We start from the raw sequence: 15077 nt of genomic DNA on the forward strand, positions 1-15077 counted from the left end.
GTACTTTGATTCATGAATCTTATCAGTCCTCACAAACCCTTATGTGGTGCCTACTATAACCCCCATTTTACAGATGTGGAAACAGGTTCAGAAAGGTTGACTCATTGCCCTTTGACAAAAAGAACTACCGTCTTACTCTCTACTGTGTATACAGTTTACTGATTCCACTACAAGGTTTCTCTCTATAAAGAGTGTCTGATCACAATAACCTTGCTGTTCCCAATACCACATGCTGAGAAAGAGGTGTACTTTAAGTTTTTGAAATTCTCACATCAATCAATGGGATATAATTATTTTGATGTTCACATCAACAAACCTTTTGCGTATTTTTTGTGGAATAAAGTACAGAACAGATCTTGCGCTCTCTGTCTCATTCTCAACAAAGGTCTTGATCTCAGTTGCTTCTGCTCCACGGAGTTTTGGGTTTTCTCCTTGCCACCCCTCGGGGCTGCCTCTCCTCCTTTGTGTTGGAAAACGCATGTTCAAGAACATCTCCTCTAAAAGTTTCGAGCTTTGCTTACAAGTTTAAAAACTCTAGATCTATGCTCTCTGCGAGCTGAGTTCATCCAGGAATCCGCATCCAGGGGCGGAATTCCTCCAGCAACAATTCCTGCCCCATTCAAGTTGTGAGCACAGCAGAGCCTCCTGCATCGGCTCGTATCGATTCGCACGCCCCGGCGCGCGCCTGCATACCACAGTAGGGTGAGTCTCGGCCTCTCCCGGAGCCTAACCTCAAGTCCAGAGAGGAGGTCGCACCTGGTCCCCACCCCTCCCCAGCCAAAACCCGGACAATACTTCATCCTCACTCCCGGAAAGGCAAAGGGTGCAAACACATTCCCTTCCCGTTCCTGCCCAAGCACGACCGCTCCTATTTACCGTCTTGTACCACCAGCTTGCGAATGCCATGGCGACAACCCGTTTGTTCTGAGCCGCGGGGCGGAGGGCCCGGCGAGGACTCGGGGTGCGGAGCAGCAGGCAGGGGGTTCTCACTGCGCCTGCCTTGGAGCGGGCGGGCTCTGAGCTCTGCAAGCCCTGAAGCCGTCGGAGGCAGGGCACCTGGGCGGAGCCCGAAGCAGGCCCCGCCCCCGCCGGCTGGCCCCGCCCCCGCCCGATTTGGCTCGAGGTTAGTTAGGGAAGATGTTTTATTTCTCCAGGAAGCCACGCCCTGCAGCTTGGGCTTTACACCCAAGAGAGGATTCCGTCGTCCAGTTAAACTACCCCACCCACTCTGGGGGGTCCCGCATGAACTTCCCCCCCTTGCACCCCTATCCTTATTTCACCCACCTCTCACCGTCCAACTTTTCCCGACGCAGGCTACCCCCTGTGGAGCTCGCGCCAGGCCCAGCTCACTTGGCGCGGGTCTGGAAAACCCGGCCACCTCCAGCCACCTGCCCTGCGCCGGGCACCGAGCCCCGCGCCCTTCCCTGGCCCGGGCGGGGGCGCACGGGCCGGGAGGCCAGGCAGGCTACAGCCAGAGGAGGTGGCCCACGGCTCCGGGGCAGGGATCCTCCCAGCGTTCAGCCCTGCGGCTCCGGGAGGAGCGATACTCACCTCCTGGGTATGGCGGGCCGCTGCAGCGCGCCGGGGCCGCGGGGAGGCAGCTGGCTTCTGACCCGGCTGAGACATGGCAAGGCCGGTGCAAACGCTGCCTCCGGGAGGGCGCTGCGGAGACTAGAAGGGACGCCCGGGCGGGGCGCTCTGGGAGGGAGGGGAGCAGCGGAGGGGCAGGAGGGCGCGCCCGTGAGGCAGCTTTTCCGACCCAGCCCCGAGCCCGCGCGGGGGCTCCCCCTTGCCCGGCCGGGTCCTCCCCTTCCTGCCCGCTGCTGGCTGCTGTCCCCGCTGTAGCGGTCCGGGGCTCCCCGGGCTAAAACTTAACACCCTCGGCCCCGCTGTCTTCACCCAGAGGTCCTCCCCGCCTCCCAGGACTCGGCTGCTACCCGTGGTCGCGAGGAGGAGGGGCTGGAGGTCTCAGGGTTCCTCCTTCCACTTGCCCGGACATAACTTTCAGTTGTGCAACGGGAAAGCGGGACCAGGGCGTGGCCGGGCTACGCCTCTACCCTTCTCCTTAAAAAAATCTCCAGAATTAAACACCTTTTCTGCAGTCTGCCTGGTTTAGTTTGGAGGAGAATTTACCAACCCAAATCTGGCCCAAGCCTGGACCGTCTAGATAAGGAAGAGGATCACAGAAACAAATTGGTCTGTGCATGGGTTTGTGCGTGTGTTTGTGTAGGTGTGTACGCTCGCCTGTGTATGTTTTATGTCATCTCACTTTGGGGCTTTTTGGGGGGGCGGGAGTGTGATTTTGAAAGTTTAAAACATCTTATGGGTAGGAAACCTTAGGCTCCAATTCAAACGGAAGAATAGTCCCAAATTTAAACCCTTACAGCCTTTCTGGAGCCTGGTCGGTTTTGTTTCCAAGGCCAAAGTGTTTTTAGTCTTTGACTCATCTTTTTTTTTTTTTTTTTTTTTAAGATTTTATTCATTTATTTGACAGAGAGAGAGAGAGATCACAAGTAGGCAGAGAGGGAGGCAGAGAGGCAGGCAGAGAGAGAGGAGGAAGCAGGCTCCCTGCGGAGCAGAGAGCCCCATGCGGGGCTCGATCCCAGGACCCCGAGATCATGACCTGAGCCGAAGGCAGCGGCTTAATCCACTGAGCCACCCAGGCGCCCCAGTCTTTGACTCATCTTAAACATCACTTCCTGGTTTGGACTTGGAAGTGAGCTACAACAGGCCTGTGTAGAAAATGTTCATCTGCTGAGACTGTCGGCCTCCAGTTTTGCGGGTTTGTGATCAGACTTGCCTGGAAAAGCCTGTTTCCCTGGGATGGGATTGACACTTGGGACCTGGGGATGACCGCTCTCTGTAGTGCTGTGTTTTAGACAGTTGGAGAGAGAGAAGCCAGATTGTAGGAAAAGATTTGTCATGCTGTACTGAGCTTGGCGGGATGAATTCTTGTTTCTCTCTCCCCTCTCATTTTTTGATTTTGACTTCCTTTACTGGCTAGCTGCATTTTTTTAAAAGATTTTTTATTTATTTATTTGACAGACAGATATCACAAATAGGCAGAGAGGCAGGCAGAGAGAGGGGGAGAAGCAGGCTCCCCCTGAGCAGAGAACCGATTCGGAACTGGATCCCAGGACTCTGGGATCATGACCTGAGCTGAAGGCACTGGCTTAACCCACTGAGCCACCCAGGCGCCCTAGCTGCATTCTTGATGGAGGGACCAGCAAGGGAGGATTTAAATGCATTTCCTCTTAAAAGGTTTTACATATTATCTATGTAGCTAGTATTTACAACAAACAGACTACAGTGTGAGAATTTATGCAGAAAAATGAAATAACTTAAAGAGTCTGTCATTGTTCACTCAAGAAAAATCAGTTGGTGGCATGAATTACATTCATAATTGGGGAAAATATGTCATAAGCCTGAAAAAAATGACGTTATGATTGCGACCAAACACCTACAGTAATTTAAACACACACACAGCTGCAGGGACCAGAGGATAGGCAGCTCCATCTCTAGGCCAAGGAACCAGAAACATTTCCTTACTTCAGAGCCTACAGGACCTAGGTTCAGGTTTTAGAACCCTGACTCCTTTATTCTAAGTCTGGAAGAAGAATGATTTGTTGATGAAAATTTGAGGTGTTTTCTAATGGAGTATTTAAAATTGAATTTAAACCTGTCAGTTTTATGATCGTTTGGTTGCAATGAGAGATGTATAGGTATTAATAAGTACACATGTGTTTTGGGACTTTGGGGTTGTCTGGGTTTTGGTGTTTTTAGGAAGGGAGAGGAGGCTTGAGTAGGGCCGGCTGGCTGGTGGGATATGGAGAGAAGCAGAAAGGGTGGGGCAGTTCAGGAAATGCAAAAGAGCCTACAGGTCTGGCTGCAGCTGCTGGTCCAAGTTTAGGAGTACTCAATCCATTTGCCCATTTACTGTTTACTGAGAGCTACCGTGCTAGGTCATATAATTGATATCAAAATCTGTAAGAGATCATGACATTAGCCTTCAGGCTTTGATGAAGGGTTGGAAGTCACATAAGCAGAACAATTATGGGCTGAACTATGCATTGATGACTATGAGTCAAGAAGAATTACAAATAAGTTGAAGAAAAGGGTGGTGTTTTCACTTTCTCTTGAGGTCAGTGAGGAATTTGAACTTCGATACCACGACCAGCAGTTGAGCATGTTAGGGAAGATCATTTTAAATCTATATGGCAATTTTTGCTATATTTTTATTTGCACACAATTTTAAGTACTTCATTCTTTTATTTACTCAGTAACAGGATGACCGCAGTGTGTCAGGCTCCATGGAGGTACTGGGGACCTCACAGTTTAGGAGGAAAGACAGACAAATTCCCCATCACATGACCATGGGATAAGGGTAAGTGCTGGCCACGGTATGCCTAGAGTGCTATAGGATCTTGAAGGACTTCCCACTCTGACCATGCCGTCTGGGGAGGAGGAGAGCTCCAGGGCTCCTTCCTCCCTCCATGCTTGACTTGATGGAGTTGAGCCCTCTCTCGCATATCCTCCACTTCGTACCTTCTCTTCATCTCCGCTAATGCTGTAGCTGTGCAGGACCTCATCACTTCTCATCAGGAAACATGTAAAATGAGAAAAAGAAAGACAGGATAGAGTCTCGAGAAAAAACCAGTAGGAAACTGAGAAAGAGCTACAGTGGGGCAGAAGGAAGCTAGTAAACAAATAGGTACCAGAGGCCAAGGGTGGAAGAGCTTCTGATGCTCTTGTGCCCCCCACATTCCCATATTAGAATCCTAATGCCCAGTGTGGTGGTATCGGGGGAGGGGGGGCATTGGGAGGTGATGAATTCATGAGGGTGGGCTCTCATGGAGATGAGTGCCTTTACAAAAGATGCCCCAGGAGAGCTCCCTTGCCCCTTCTGCCATGTGAGGATACACGCAGAAGCCTGCAGCTGGGAAGAGAGCCCTCGCTGGACTATACTGGCACCCCCATCACAGACTTCCAGTCTCCAGAACTGCTAGAAAAACATTTCTATTGTCTAAGCTCCCAAGCCTGTGGTATTTGGTTACAGCAGCCTGAGTGGACTAAGTAAGACACCTTGCTTTTCAGATCACACTGGGCTCACATGCGGGCGGCCAGTGGGGTGGCAGGCGGGAGAAAGGATGGAGATGGAAGGATGGAGGGACAGAGGATAAAGAGAGGAAAGAGACCAAACAGCAGATGAAGTATTTTTTAGTTTTCGCAGTTACCAAACAAGAACCTTCAGTCACCCACATACCTCTAACTAGGCCCACAGGGTTTACTTCTCATCCTTTACTATCTCTTGCCTGCTGATAGTGAACCACTTGCAAAATACCTTCAGGCCCTGTTCTTCAGCACGACAGAACTTCCTGTTTCTCGTCCAAGTGGACCAAAGAGGAGTGGGATCGTATCCCCCTTTCAGGGATTTATTCAGGAGGACACATGGGATCAACACCTGTGGGAGGGAATGAAGGATGGGTCAAGGGAGAAGTTGAGTGGGATGCAGACCCAGTAGAAGCCCCCCATAACCCTGCAGGGAATGACCATGACAGGGTGCCCTTTGGAGCAGGTGGGGGCTGGGGAGAGAGGGCTGAGCCCATAGGAGCCTGCATCACTGGTTCTTGGGTATGGCTGAGGGTGAAGGGAGCATGGCTTGGGGGAGAGAGCTGCCTCCCTTAAGCTGGGGCAACCCCCAAAGGGGGCTGAGAGATGAGGGCTGTCTGCCGGTGGCACTCCTAGGAGCTGGAATGAGGACTCTTAATCCTGACAGCAATTCAGGTAGCTGATCACATCCATTACAACCCTCGGTGCGATTTAACACCAGAAAACTTTGCAGATAGGAGGGAGGGGCGAATTAATATTACTAAAGTATGCTGTCAGGTTGCTATCTAACTAAACATCAGGCCTGAAAATACTATCCATTTAATTACATTTCTCCCCCTTTTACGATGACTTTGGCTTTCCAGAGGCGTCACTGAAGAACAATTTGTTTCACGCAGTGGCCATGCTGTTAACACTGGCAATCGAGATATTTAGAAACAACAATTTTAAATTTTGATTGCAAAGAATGATTAGAAATGAAGGCAAAACACTCTTTTTAAATTTTCTAATTTTGTCTAGTGCTTTTATGGCAAAAAGCAGAAAAAAAGATTGATGTTTAGGTCTGGCAGCAAACAAGGAAGTAGGTAGAAATCACCCCTATTTGCTAGAAAGCTATAAGCCTTTCTTTCTTTTTTTTTTTTTTTAAGATTTTATTTATTTATTTTACACAGAGAGAGAGAGAGATCATAAGTAGGCAGAGAGGCAGGCAGAGAGAGAGGAGGAAGCAGGCTCCCCACGGAGCAGAGAGCCCGATGCAGGGCTCAATCTCAGGAGCCTGGAATCATGACCCGAGCCGGAAGGCAAAGGCTTTAACCCACTGAGCCACCCAGGCGCCCCAGCTATAAGCCCTTCTATAAGCTGGAAGTGTTTTGCTTCCTTACTAATTTCCCGTAAGTTTGTGGCTGTCCATCCTCGGGGCTGTGGGTGCATGAAGAGAGCTAAGTTCTAAGTCAGTGTATTCCTAGGGCCAACAACTAACTAGTGCTGTGTGAATCATCTCTCTTGCTTGTTTACGTCCAACAGGATGAAGTTCAGATCCCTTACTACGTCCTCCCAGGACCTGCAGGATTTGTCCCGGGCAGCCCCAACTGCAGCCTTATGCCTTCATGTGCTTGTGCTCCGGCCCTCCCCTCCTGCTTTCAGATCCTGGAACCTTCTGGGCTCCTCCCCTTTCTGCCTTTGCTCATCCCACCCCCTGGAATTCTCCTCCCTTTCCTTTCCCAAAGTGCTAACTTTCGGCAGCATTGCATTTTATTGCAACTGTCTATTGTCCATATAAAGTCCAAGATTCTCATGGCCTAATCCTAAATGCAGTTTATATTTAAAGAAACATGAGTCTGGCATCCCAAAAGTAACTAAAAACGTTTCCATCTTTACGGCTGACCTCTTACTGCAATCGAAAATGCGCGAGTGGGCACACAATGAGAACACTCAGCAAAACATTTAAAAGTCCTTTCTCTTTTTACCTTACTTCCATCATCTCCCCCATGCTCTAAAAGTTCTTCTATAAGCTCTCCAGAAAACAATCAGAAGATGTTATCTCGTCTTACTTCTTTTTCTCATCTCCTTCTGCAAGTATGTCATTCTTCCTGGACGGTCCTGAGAGGAAATCGTTGTGCATACTAACCCATTCTTTGGTCCCTGTCATACTGTTGATCTGCACCCACTGCTAGACTCTGATGAAAAGGGTCATTTGGTCTTATTCACAGAACTTGAGGCTGTGCATGGCATACAGTATGTCCTCAATAAACATTTATGGATGCATAAGAACACATTACTGGTTTCTCTCTAGGCTAAACTTCCTTCTTCAAAAGATGAAAGACCTAGACTAGGGAATTTAGAAGGACACTTGTAATTGAAATGGTCTCTGGTCATGTAGGATTAGAAGGTCAGAACTATCTAAACACTCCAGGGTACTAATTCTACTTAATGGCTCTCACAGTTGATAATGACAGTAAATAAATAAAAACATATAGTAGGGGCACCTGGGTGGCCCAGTGGGTTAAAGCCTCTGCCTTCCGTTCAGGTCGTGATCCCAGGGTCCTGGGATCGAGCTCCACATTGGGCTCTGTGCTCAGCAGGGAGCCTGCTTCCCCCTCCCCCTCTGCCTGTTTCTCTGTCTACTTGTGATCTCTGTCTGTCAAATAAAAAAATAAAATCTTAAAAAATATATATATATATATAGTACTTACTATGTATTAGAAACTTTTCCGTGTTTTTTTTTTTAAGATTTTTATTTTTTTATTTGATAGACAAGCAAGGGGAGCATGATAGGGAGAAGCAGGCTTCCCGCTGAGCGGGGAGCCCAATGTGGGGCTCGATCCCAGGACCCTGGGGGTCATGACCTCAGCCGAAGGCAGACGCTTAACACCTGAGCCACCCAGCCACCCCGGAAACTTTTGTTTTTAAAAACTTTGGATATATTTGCATATATTTGTTCATTTCACCCTCATGAAGTAGGAAACATTATTTTCCTCCTGTTATAGGAGAGGAAACTAAGGCCCAGAGAGGTTGAACAATTTATCCTGGGTTACACAGCTGCTAAGTGATAGTGTTAGCATTCAAATCAGGTGGTTTAGTGCTTCTAACCACTTCCCTGTATTTATTCTTTGCTATATACACAACAAAATTTGTCATAGAATTTGGAGTGGAATGTTTGCATATGGGTGAGATATATGATGCCGTGGGGTGGGGGATTGAGATTATATATATATATTTTTTTTTTTTTAAGATTATTTATTTATTTATTTGGCAGACAGAGATCACAAGTAGGCAGAGAGGCAGGCAGAGAGAAAGAGGAGGAAGCAGGCTCCCCTTTGAGCAGAGAGCCTGATGCGGGGCTTGATCCTAGGACCCTGAGATCATGACCTGAGCCGAAGGCAGAGGCTTTAACCCACTGAGCCACCCAGGCGCCCCAAGATTTTATTTTTAAATGAGTGATTTAATACCTGGAGTAATAAAAGTGAATCTCAGATACTTTAGCTATCTGTTCTTCAGAGTGTACCTGGAATTATAATTATATATATTTATATATATTATATATATAATATTTTAATATATTTTATATATATAAATATTTATATTTATAATTTTTATTTATAATATTTATATTATATATTATATATAATAAACAAATATTATATATTTTATTTATTTATATATTTATATATTAAATATTATATATAATATTTATATTATATATTATATATTATATAAATAATTTATATATAATATAAATAATATATTAAATATATATAATATTTATAATTATATAATAAGTAAATAATCTTTAAAAAGATAAAGATAAAAATCTTTAAAAAGATAAAAAGATAAAGAAAAAGATAAAGATAAATAAGTAAATAATAATTATATAATAAGTAAAAAATCTTTAAAAAGATAAAGGCAGTGTGAAAAATCTATATATAGCATTTTAGCATTATGAAAAAATAAAAAAGATATATATTTTATGAACTTTCAAGGCGCCTGGGTGGCTCACTGGTTTTAAGCCTCTGCCTTCTGCTCAGGTCATGGTCTCAGGATCCTGGGATCGAGCCCCACATCAGGCTCTCTGCTCAGCAGGGAGCCTGCTTCCCCCTCACCCCCCACCTGCCTCTCTGCCTACTTGTGATCTCAGTCAAATAAATAAATAAATCTTAAAAATATATATTATTTTATGAACTTTCTATATAACCACATATGTATTTGTTCTGCTGGCTATTTCTGGGATGATACACAAAAAATTACAAGTAGTTGTTGCCTTTGGGGAGGAACTAGGGAGAACTAGGAATGTGGAGAGAAGAGTTACCTTTCACTTCTATCTTTTTTTATTATTCTACTCAGTTTTTTTAAACACATACACCGTACTTTTTGTTCAATGCAGTTCTAGATAATAAATACATATTAGGTGCATGTATAACTTATAGATTAAACTGTATCACTTAAATTTCTAAAATTTATTTATTTTTGCGAGAGAGAGAGAGAGAGAGAGAGAGCGCACAAATTGAGGGAGGGGTAGAGGGAGAAGCAGACTTCCCGCTGAGCAGGGAACCCCAGGGGGGACTCAATCCCAGGACCCTAGAATCATGACCTGAGCCAAAGGCAGATGCTTAGCCAACTGAGCCACCCAGCCCCCCAGAATTCCTAAATTTTTTTTTTAAGATTTTATTTATTTATTTGACAGAGAGAGATCACAAGTAGACAGAGAGGCAGGCAGAGAGAGAGAGAGGGGGAAGCAGGCTCCCTGCTGAGCAGAGAGCCCGATGCGGGACTCCATCCCAGGACCCTGAGATCATGACCTGAGTGGAAGGCAGCGGCTTAACCCACTGAGCCACCCAGGCGCCCCCAGAATTCCTAAAATTTTAAACATTGCTTTTTAAACCACATTGGGTGGTTTGTTGCTGCCTCGTGCCGTATACAGAACTATGAAGGAAGGTCAACAACTCTGTTCACAGCTCAGTTCTCCATACTACAGGCTCAACAGTACCCTTATATATTGTTTGTTAATTAGATTCATTTCAGACTCCAAAGGCATTGGCTGCACTTGTTATTTAAATCGACATAATTCTGTGGTGAGAATAGCCTTCTTGCAAAGAAGCTCCTTTGCTTATCTCTTTATGCTATACTAGCCAAAAATCACTTTTTATCTTTAGATCGGTTTCCTTTATCTCAGTGTTAATGGTTTAACTGTGTTCCTCCAAAAAAGGTATGTTCGAGTCTTAACCCCATACCTCAGAATCCAACCTTATTTAAAGATAGGGTTTTACAGAAATAATCTAGTTAAGTTGAGGTTATTAGGGTGGTCCCTAATAACCTCTCTCGTGAAAGAGAAAGGGAAGGGGTGCCTGGGTGGCTCAGTGGGTTAAAGCCTCTGCCTTAGGCTTGGGTCATGATCTCGGAGTCTTGGGATCGAGCCCCGCATCGGTTCTCGGCTCAGCGGGGAGCCTGCTTCCTCCTCTCTCCCTCTGCCTACTTGTGATTTCTGTCTGTCAAATAAATAAATAAAAGCTTTAAAAAAAAAAAAAAGACCCCAGTTCAAAGTGAGTTCAGGCTTTCTCCAGTTTCCTCCTATACTAAGAAACGTCCCTGGCGAATGTGAATTCTGACTGTGGGGATTTAGTCTAGAAATTTAGACTAAATTTAGATTGTGTTTCTACAACATTCCTACAAAGAAAGCCTAAAAAATATCACTTTTCTCTGTGAAGACTAATCTACCTTTTAGGTTATATTTCCCAGGAGCATGGTTTTGGATCCTTTTATGAAAGTTGTTTCTTCTTCCCCTCTTTCAAAAGTCACTTTCAGAGTTTGCCTGAAGACTCACCTCCTCATTGGTCTTTCCAAGATAACTCTTCCAGAATACCGTCCCTTGGCCCAGAAAGGTTCTACGTTGTGAAGTCTATGCTCCTGACCCAACAAATCTATTTATTTCTCACGGTGTATTGAAGCATTAGCACTTAAGTTAGAATATTTGTATTTTATTTTTATTTAAATGATAAACTCTTTGAAGGAGATTTTCTTCAATATGTGTTAATAAGTGTAATAGTTACAAATTATAGGGTACTTATTCTCTGCCCTGCAAACTTGGGAACACACACACACACACACACACACACACACACACACACACACTTGTTCATGGTCTCCCAGAGCACAGAGCCATCACAGGTCAGATTGACTCTGCAGCCCCTGGCTGTGGGAATCCCCTGTGAAGCCAAGTCTGACTCATCCAGGAGTGACTTCACCTCTCTTGCTCACTGATCTGTCCCCAGGGCCCAGAAGAATGTCAGCACATGGTATTCATATTTTTGTTGCAGGAGTTTTTGGTACCTCTGTACAGGAGAGTCTGTGCTATAGAAACAGCCAATCATAGGGAAAGAAACCCCTCTACTTTGGTTAATAGGTTGAACCATCTGAAATTGCCTATATTCAAAATGTCTAACCCTCAGTGATGGCAATTTCGTACAGTTTAATCTTATACAATTGCTAACAGGATTTAAAGTTAGGGGGCACCTGGGTGGCTCAGTGGGTCGGGCCTCTGCCTTCGGCTCAGGTCATGACTTCGGGTTCCTGGGATCGAGCCCCTTGTCAGGCTCTCTGCTCAGCGGGGAGCCTGCTTCCCTCTCTCTCTGCCTGCCTCTCTCTGCCTGCTTGTGATTTCTGTCAAATAAATAAGCAAAACCTTTAAAAATAAATAAAGTTGATGGAAGGTTCAGGTTTCTGCTGCTTGATTTGGTTTTTTTTGTTTTTGTTTTTGTTTTTAAGATTTTATCTATTTATTTGACAGAGATCACAAGTAGGCAGAGAGGCAGGCAAAGGGTGGGGGGACCAGGCTCCCCGCTGAGCAGAGAGCCAGATTCAGGTCTCGATCCCAGGACCCTGAGATCATGACCTGAACCGAAGGCAATGGCTTTAACCCACTGAGCCACACAGGGGCCCTGATTTGTTTTTAAAAACAGTTGTGTGTTTCATGTCAGCAATCCTCACATCCCTCTGTAGCCCTTGGTTGATGGCAAGGACAATGCATTACTGTGTTTCTTTCACTGTGTATTCCTGACCTTAGAGGCTGTCTGATATTGCAACATTTTGTTTCAATAGGTATGATTAAAGTTCTTTTCGCTTGAAAGGTCACTGGTGCCTGGGCCTGGGAATGTAGCCTCTCTCAGAATCCCTTGTTTATCATGTCTCTTAAATATTTTGAAGTCTAGGGGCCAAATATCTTAAGTCCTTCTCCTGATTGCTCTGTGGCCTAGATCAAGCCACCTTTGCCACCTTAGTTTCTGCCTTGATAAGTCAGTCTGAGGCCCGTGGGTAAGTGTGTCTGAAGCGTCCTGGGAACTATATTATTTGATTCTATCTCCCTGCTGTTGCAAGTTGTGAATTGATCCTCTAATTTTCTTACCCTCTCTCCAGTGTCCTCTTTGTGAGTCCCCCATCTTATCTGAGGTTGGAAAGGTGTAGTTACTGCACTGTGTGAGGTAGAAGAAAGGGCCTGAGTCACTAACTACCACCTGTGATTTTCCCCTACCTCCCTCTGTTCAGCCCCTGTCCCAGCTCTAAACCCTGAAGCTACAAAGTGACATTCTGCCTGGCCCACTGGACAGTAGCTTCTCTGCAGGCCTGCAGGGTGCTCCTCCCCAGCTGTGAGAGTTACTTTCCACCGGATTCCATTTTCACTTGCCATTGTCCACGAATGAGTGGGTCTCAGATCTCCTCATGGTCTCCTGTTCCATTCTTTTAGCCTCAGGGGTTTATAACTTGCCTATTTGTTTTAAATTCAGTTGCTCTCCTTTTAGTGGGGTTTCTGGAGGGAGAAGAAATAAAGACATATGTTCAATCTATGCATATATCAGAAGGTCACTGTAACCCACTTTTTAAAAAATAATAGCCCTGCAAGGTACAGATTAGTAGGCTCAGTTTACAGATCAAGATACCGAGTCTCAGAGAGATTCCGCAAATTGCCTAAGAGCTCACAGCCAGGTATCAGAGCTGTGATTCAGACCTATATTTAACTGAGTCTAGAGGCCATGCACTTCGGCAATACAGAATCCTACCTGCCACAGTCACCTGACCTGAGGTCACATGACCACTGGCAGCGATGGTCCTAAAAAGACACACAATTCAGGTCATGCAAGTTCTAGACAACCCTGAGGTCTCCTCCATCTTTGGTTGTAATGTTTCCTCTTGTTTTGTTTGATAATCAAAGTGAATGGATCACAGAGCTATTTTCAAGCAAAGATAACTGACTTCCCATCATTTTAGCTGAAGCATTAAACAGTGCTCAGTTAAAACCCTGGAGGAGAAGCACAAACAGAAGACTGAACTGAGTCATCCATGGTACTTAATTATAAATGAGCTACAGATCCAACTGGCCCGTGGTCATAGACAAAGAGGAAATACATGTTTAGGTGACTCCTCTCCAAAGCCTCCACTTAAATACCCCGTGTCACAGAGACTGCTGACTTACAGCATTCAGCCAAAATTCCCGAAGGAATGAATTACTTACCATTTGTTTACATTAACATTCACAGTGGACCAGCATGATTTGGATATATGATCATCTCGCTTGTGTTAAAATGACAAAAGGGAAAACATAATATGTGATACTTGCAGAGGAAAAAAGCTGGGGGCAGAAATGGTGGTCACAGGGCCTCCAAAAACGAAAGGCTAAATATTGTATCTTTCAAGAGTGCACACAGTTGGGACGCCTGGGTGGTTCAGTTGTTAAGAGTCTGCCTTCGGGGGGCGCCTGGGTGGCTCAGTGGGTTAAAGCCTCTGCCTTCAGCTCAGGTCATGATCCCAGGGTCCTGGGATCGAGCCCCACATCGGGCTCTCTGCTCCGTGGGGAGCCTGCTTCCACCTCTCTCTCTACCTGCCTCTCTGCCTAGTTGTGATTTCTCTCTGTCAAATAAATAAAATATTAAAAAAAAAAAGAAAAGAAAAATCTAATCCTAGATATTATTAAAAAAAAAAAAAAAAGAGTCTGCCTTCGGCTCAGGTCATGATCCCAGGGTCCTAGGATCGAGCCTCATACTGGGCTCTCTGCTCTGTGGGCACAAAGCCTGCTTCTCCCTCTCCCATTCCCCCTGCTTGTATTCCCTTTCTTGCTGTGTCTCTGTCAAATAAATAAATAAAAATAAATAAATAAATAAATAAATAAAGAGTGCACACAGTTATACATAGTATAAGCTCTTGTACGACTTTACTCAGACATTATCAAGAATAAGTTAATCAATCACTAACTTATTGTCATTTCAGAATTGAGGGACAAGAAAAATGAAGAGTAAGAAAAAATAAGTAGGACCCGAATCTTCAAGTATATTGCAATGTATTTGAAAATAGAAGCTAACATCAGTAAATGAGAATGGTTCAAGAGGACTCAAATTATGGAAGTCCCCAAAAGCTAGACCAAGGAGCTTAGACTTTTCCTCATATTATTTTTATTTTATGTCTTGTGTTTATTAGAAAAATAACTAAGAAAACATAAACCGGGAAAATAAAACTGAGATAAAATTACCCAATCTGAACACACAGTTAACTTATTGATATACAGCTGTATAGGGAGCTCTGTAATGTACATGCTATTTTGAAAACACATTTTCCACATAACTAGCATCTTGAGCATGTTTCAAGGACAGTAAATATGTAGTAGAAATATTTCAAAGAGATCGGAAAAGGAAGAGAAAAATGTGGGGAAGTGATTGGCCAGTTCTCACAGCATGTGGGGTTTTGTTGGGCCCAGGAGAGTGTGCAGGATTTAGATAGTAAGGGGATGAGACTTTTACAGCAAGAACGACAATGTGCAAAACTGCTAGGAAAGGAGGAGAGCATGGTTCATGCATGGCCGGGCTGGAAGGCCTCCCCTGGGGAGACAGCTGGCTTCCTGTGGAGAAGGGTGCATAAGGCTGAGAGAAGACAGGCAGGCAAAGGGAAGGTTTAGGACAACTTTTCTTCCCCTCCTCTGAACACCAAATAGG

The 15077-nt window shown here is 45.0% G+C and overlaps 1 protein-coding gene and 1 long non-coding RNA gene across 13 annotated transcripts in view; one reads left to right on the forward strand and one right to left on the reverse strand.

Moving 5' to 3' along the window:
- The window catches only part of CAST (calpastatin), a 111238-nt gene extending 109437 nt beyond the window's left edge, over positions 1 to 1801 (reverse strand). Inside the window, exon 1 of one of the 12 annotated variants that reach the window (XM_045999846.1) lies at positions 1552 to 1801. In XM_045999846.1, coding sequence (XP_045855802.1) covers positions 1552 to 1626 — 75 coding nt within the window. In that variant the 5' untranslated portion in view covers positions 1627 to 1801. Of the gene's footprint in view, positions 1 to 316; positions 405 to 876; positions 1016 to 1551 lie in introns of those variants that run through there. The other 11 variants (XM_045999845.1, XM_045999844.1, XM_045999850.1 and 8 more) reach the window with 11 other exon arrangements.
- Positions 1802 to 2060: 259 nt separating this feature from the next.
- LOC123938465 lies at positions 2061 to 7494 on the forward strand. The gene is made up of 3 exons (XR_006817723.1): positions 2061 to 2196; positions 4281 to 4384; positions 6631 to 7494. It is a non-coding gene; the product is annotated as an uncharacterized LOC123938465 (long non-coding RNA).
- The last annotated feature ends 7583 nt before the right edge of the window (positions 7495 to 15077 follow it).

The sequence above is a fragment of the Meles meles genome, chromosome 3, assembly GCF_922984935.1.
Source record: "Meles meles chromosome 3, mMelMel3.1 paternal haplotype, whole genome shotgun sequence".
In the NCBI taxonomy this organism is placed as follows: Eukaryota; Metazoa; Chordata; class Mammalia; order Carnivora; family Mustelidae; genus Meles; species Meles meles.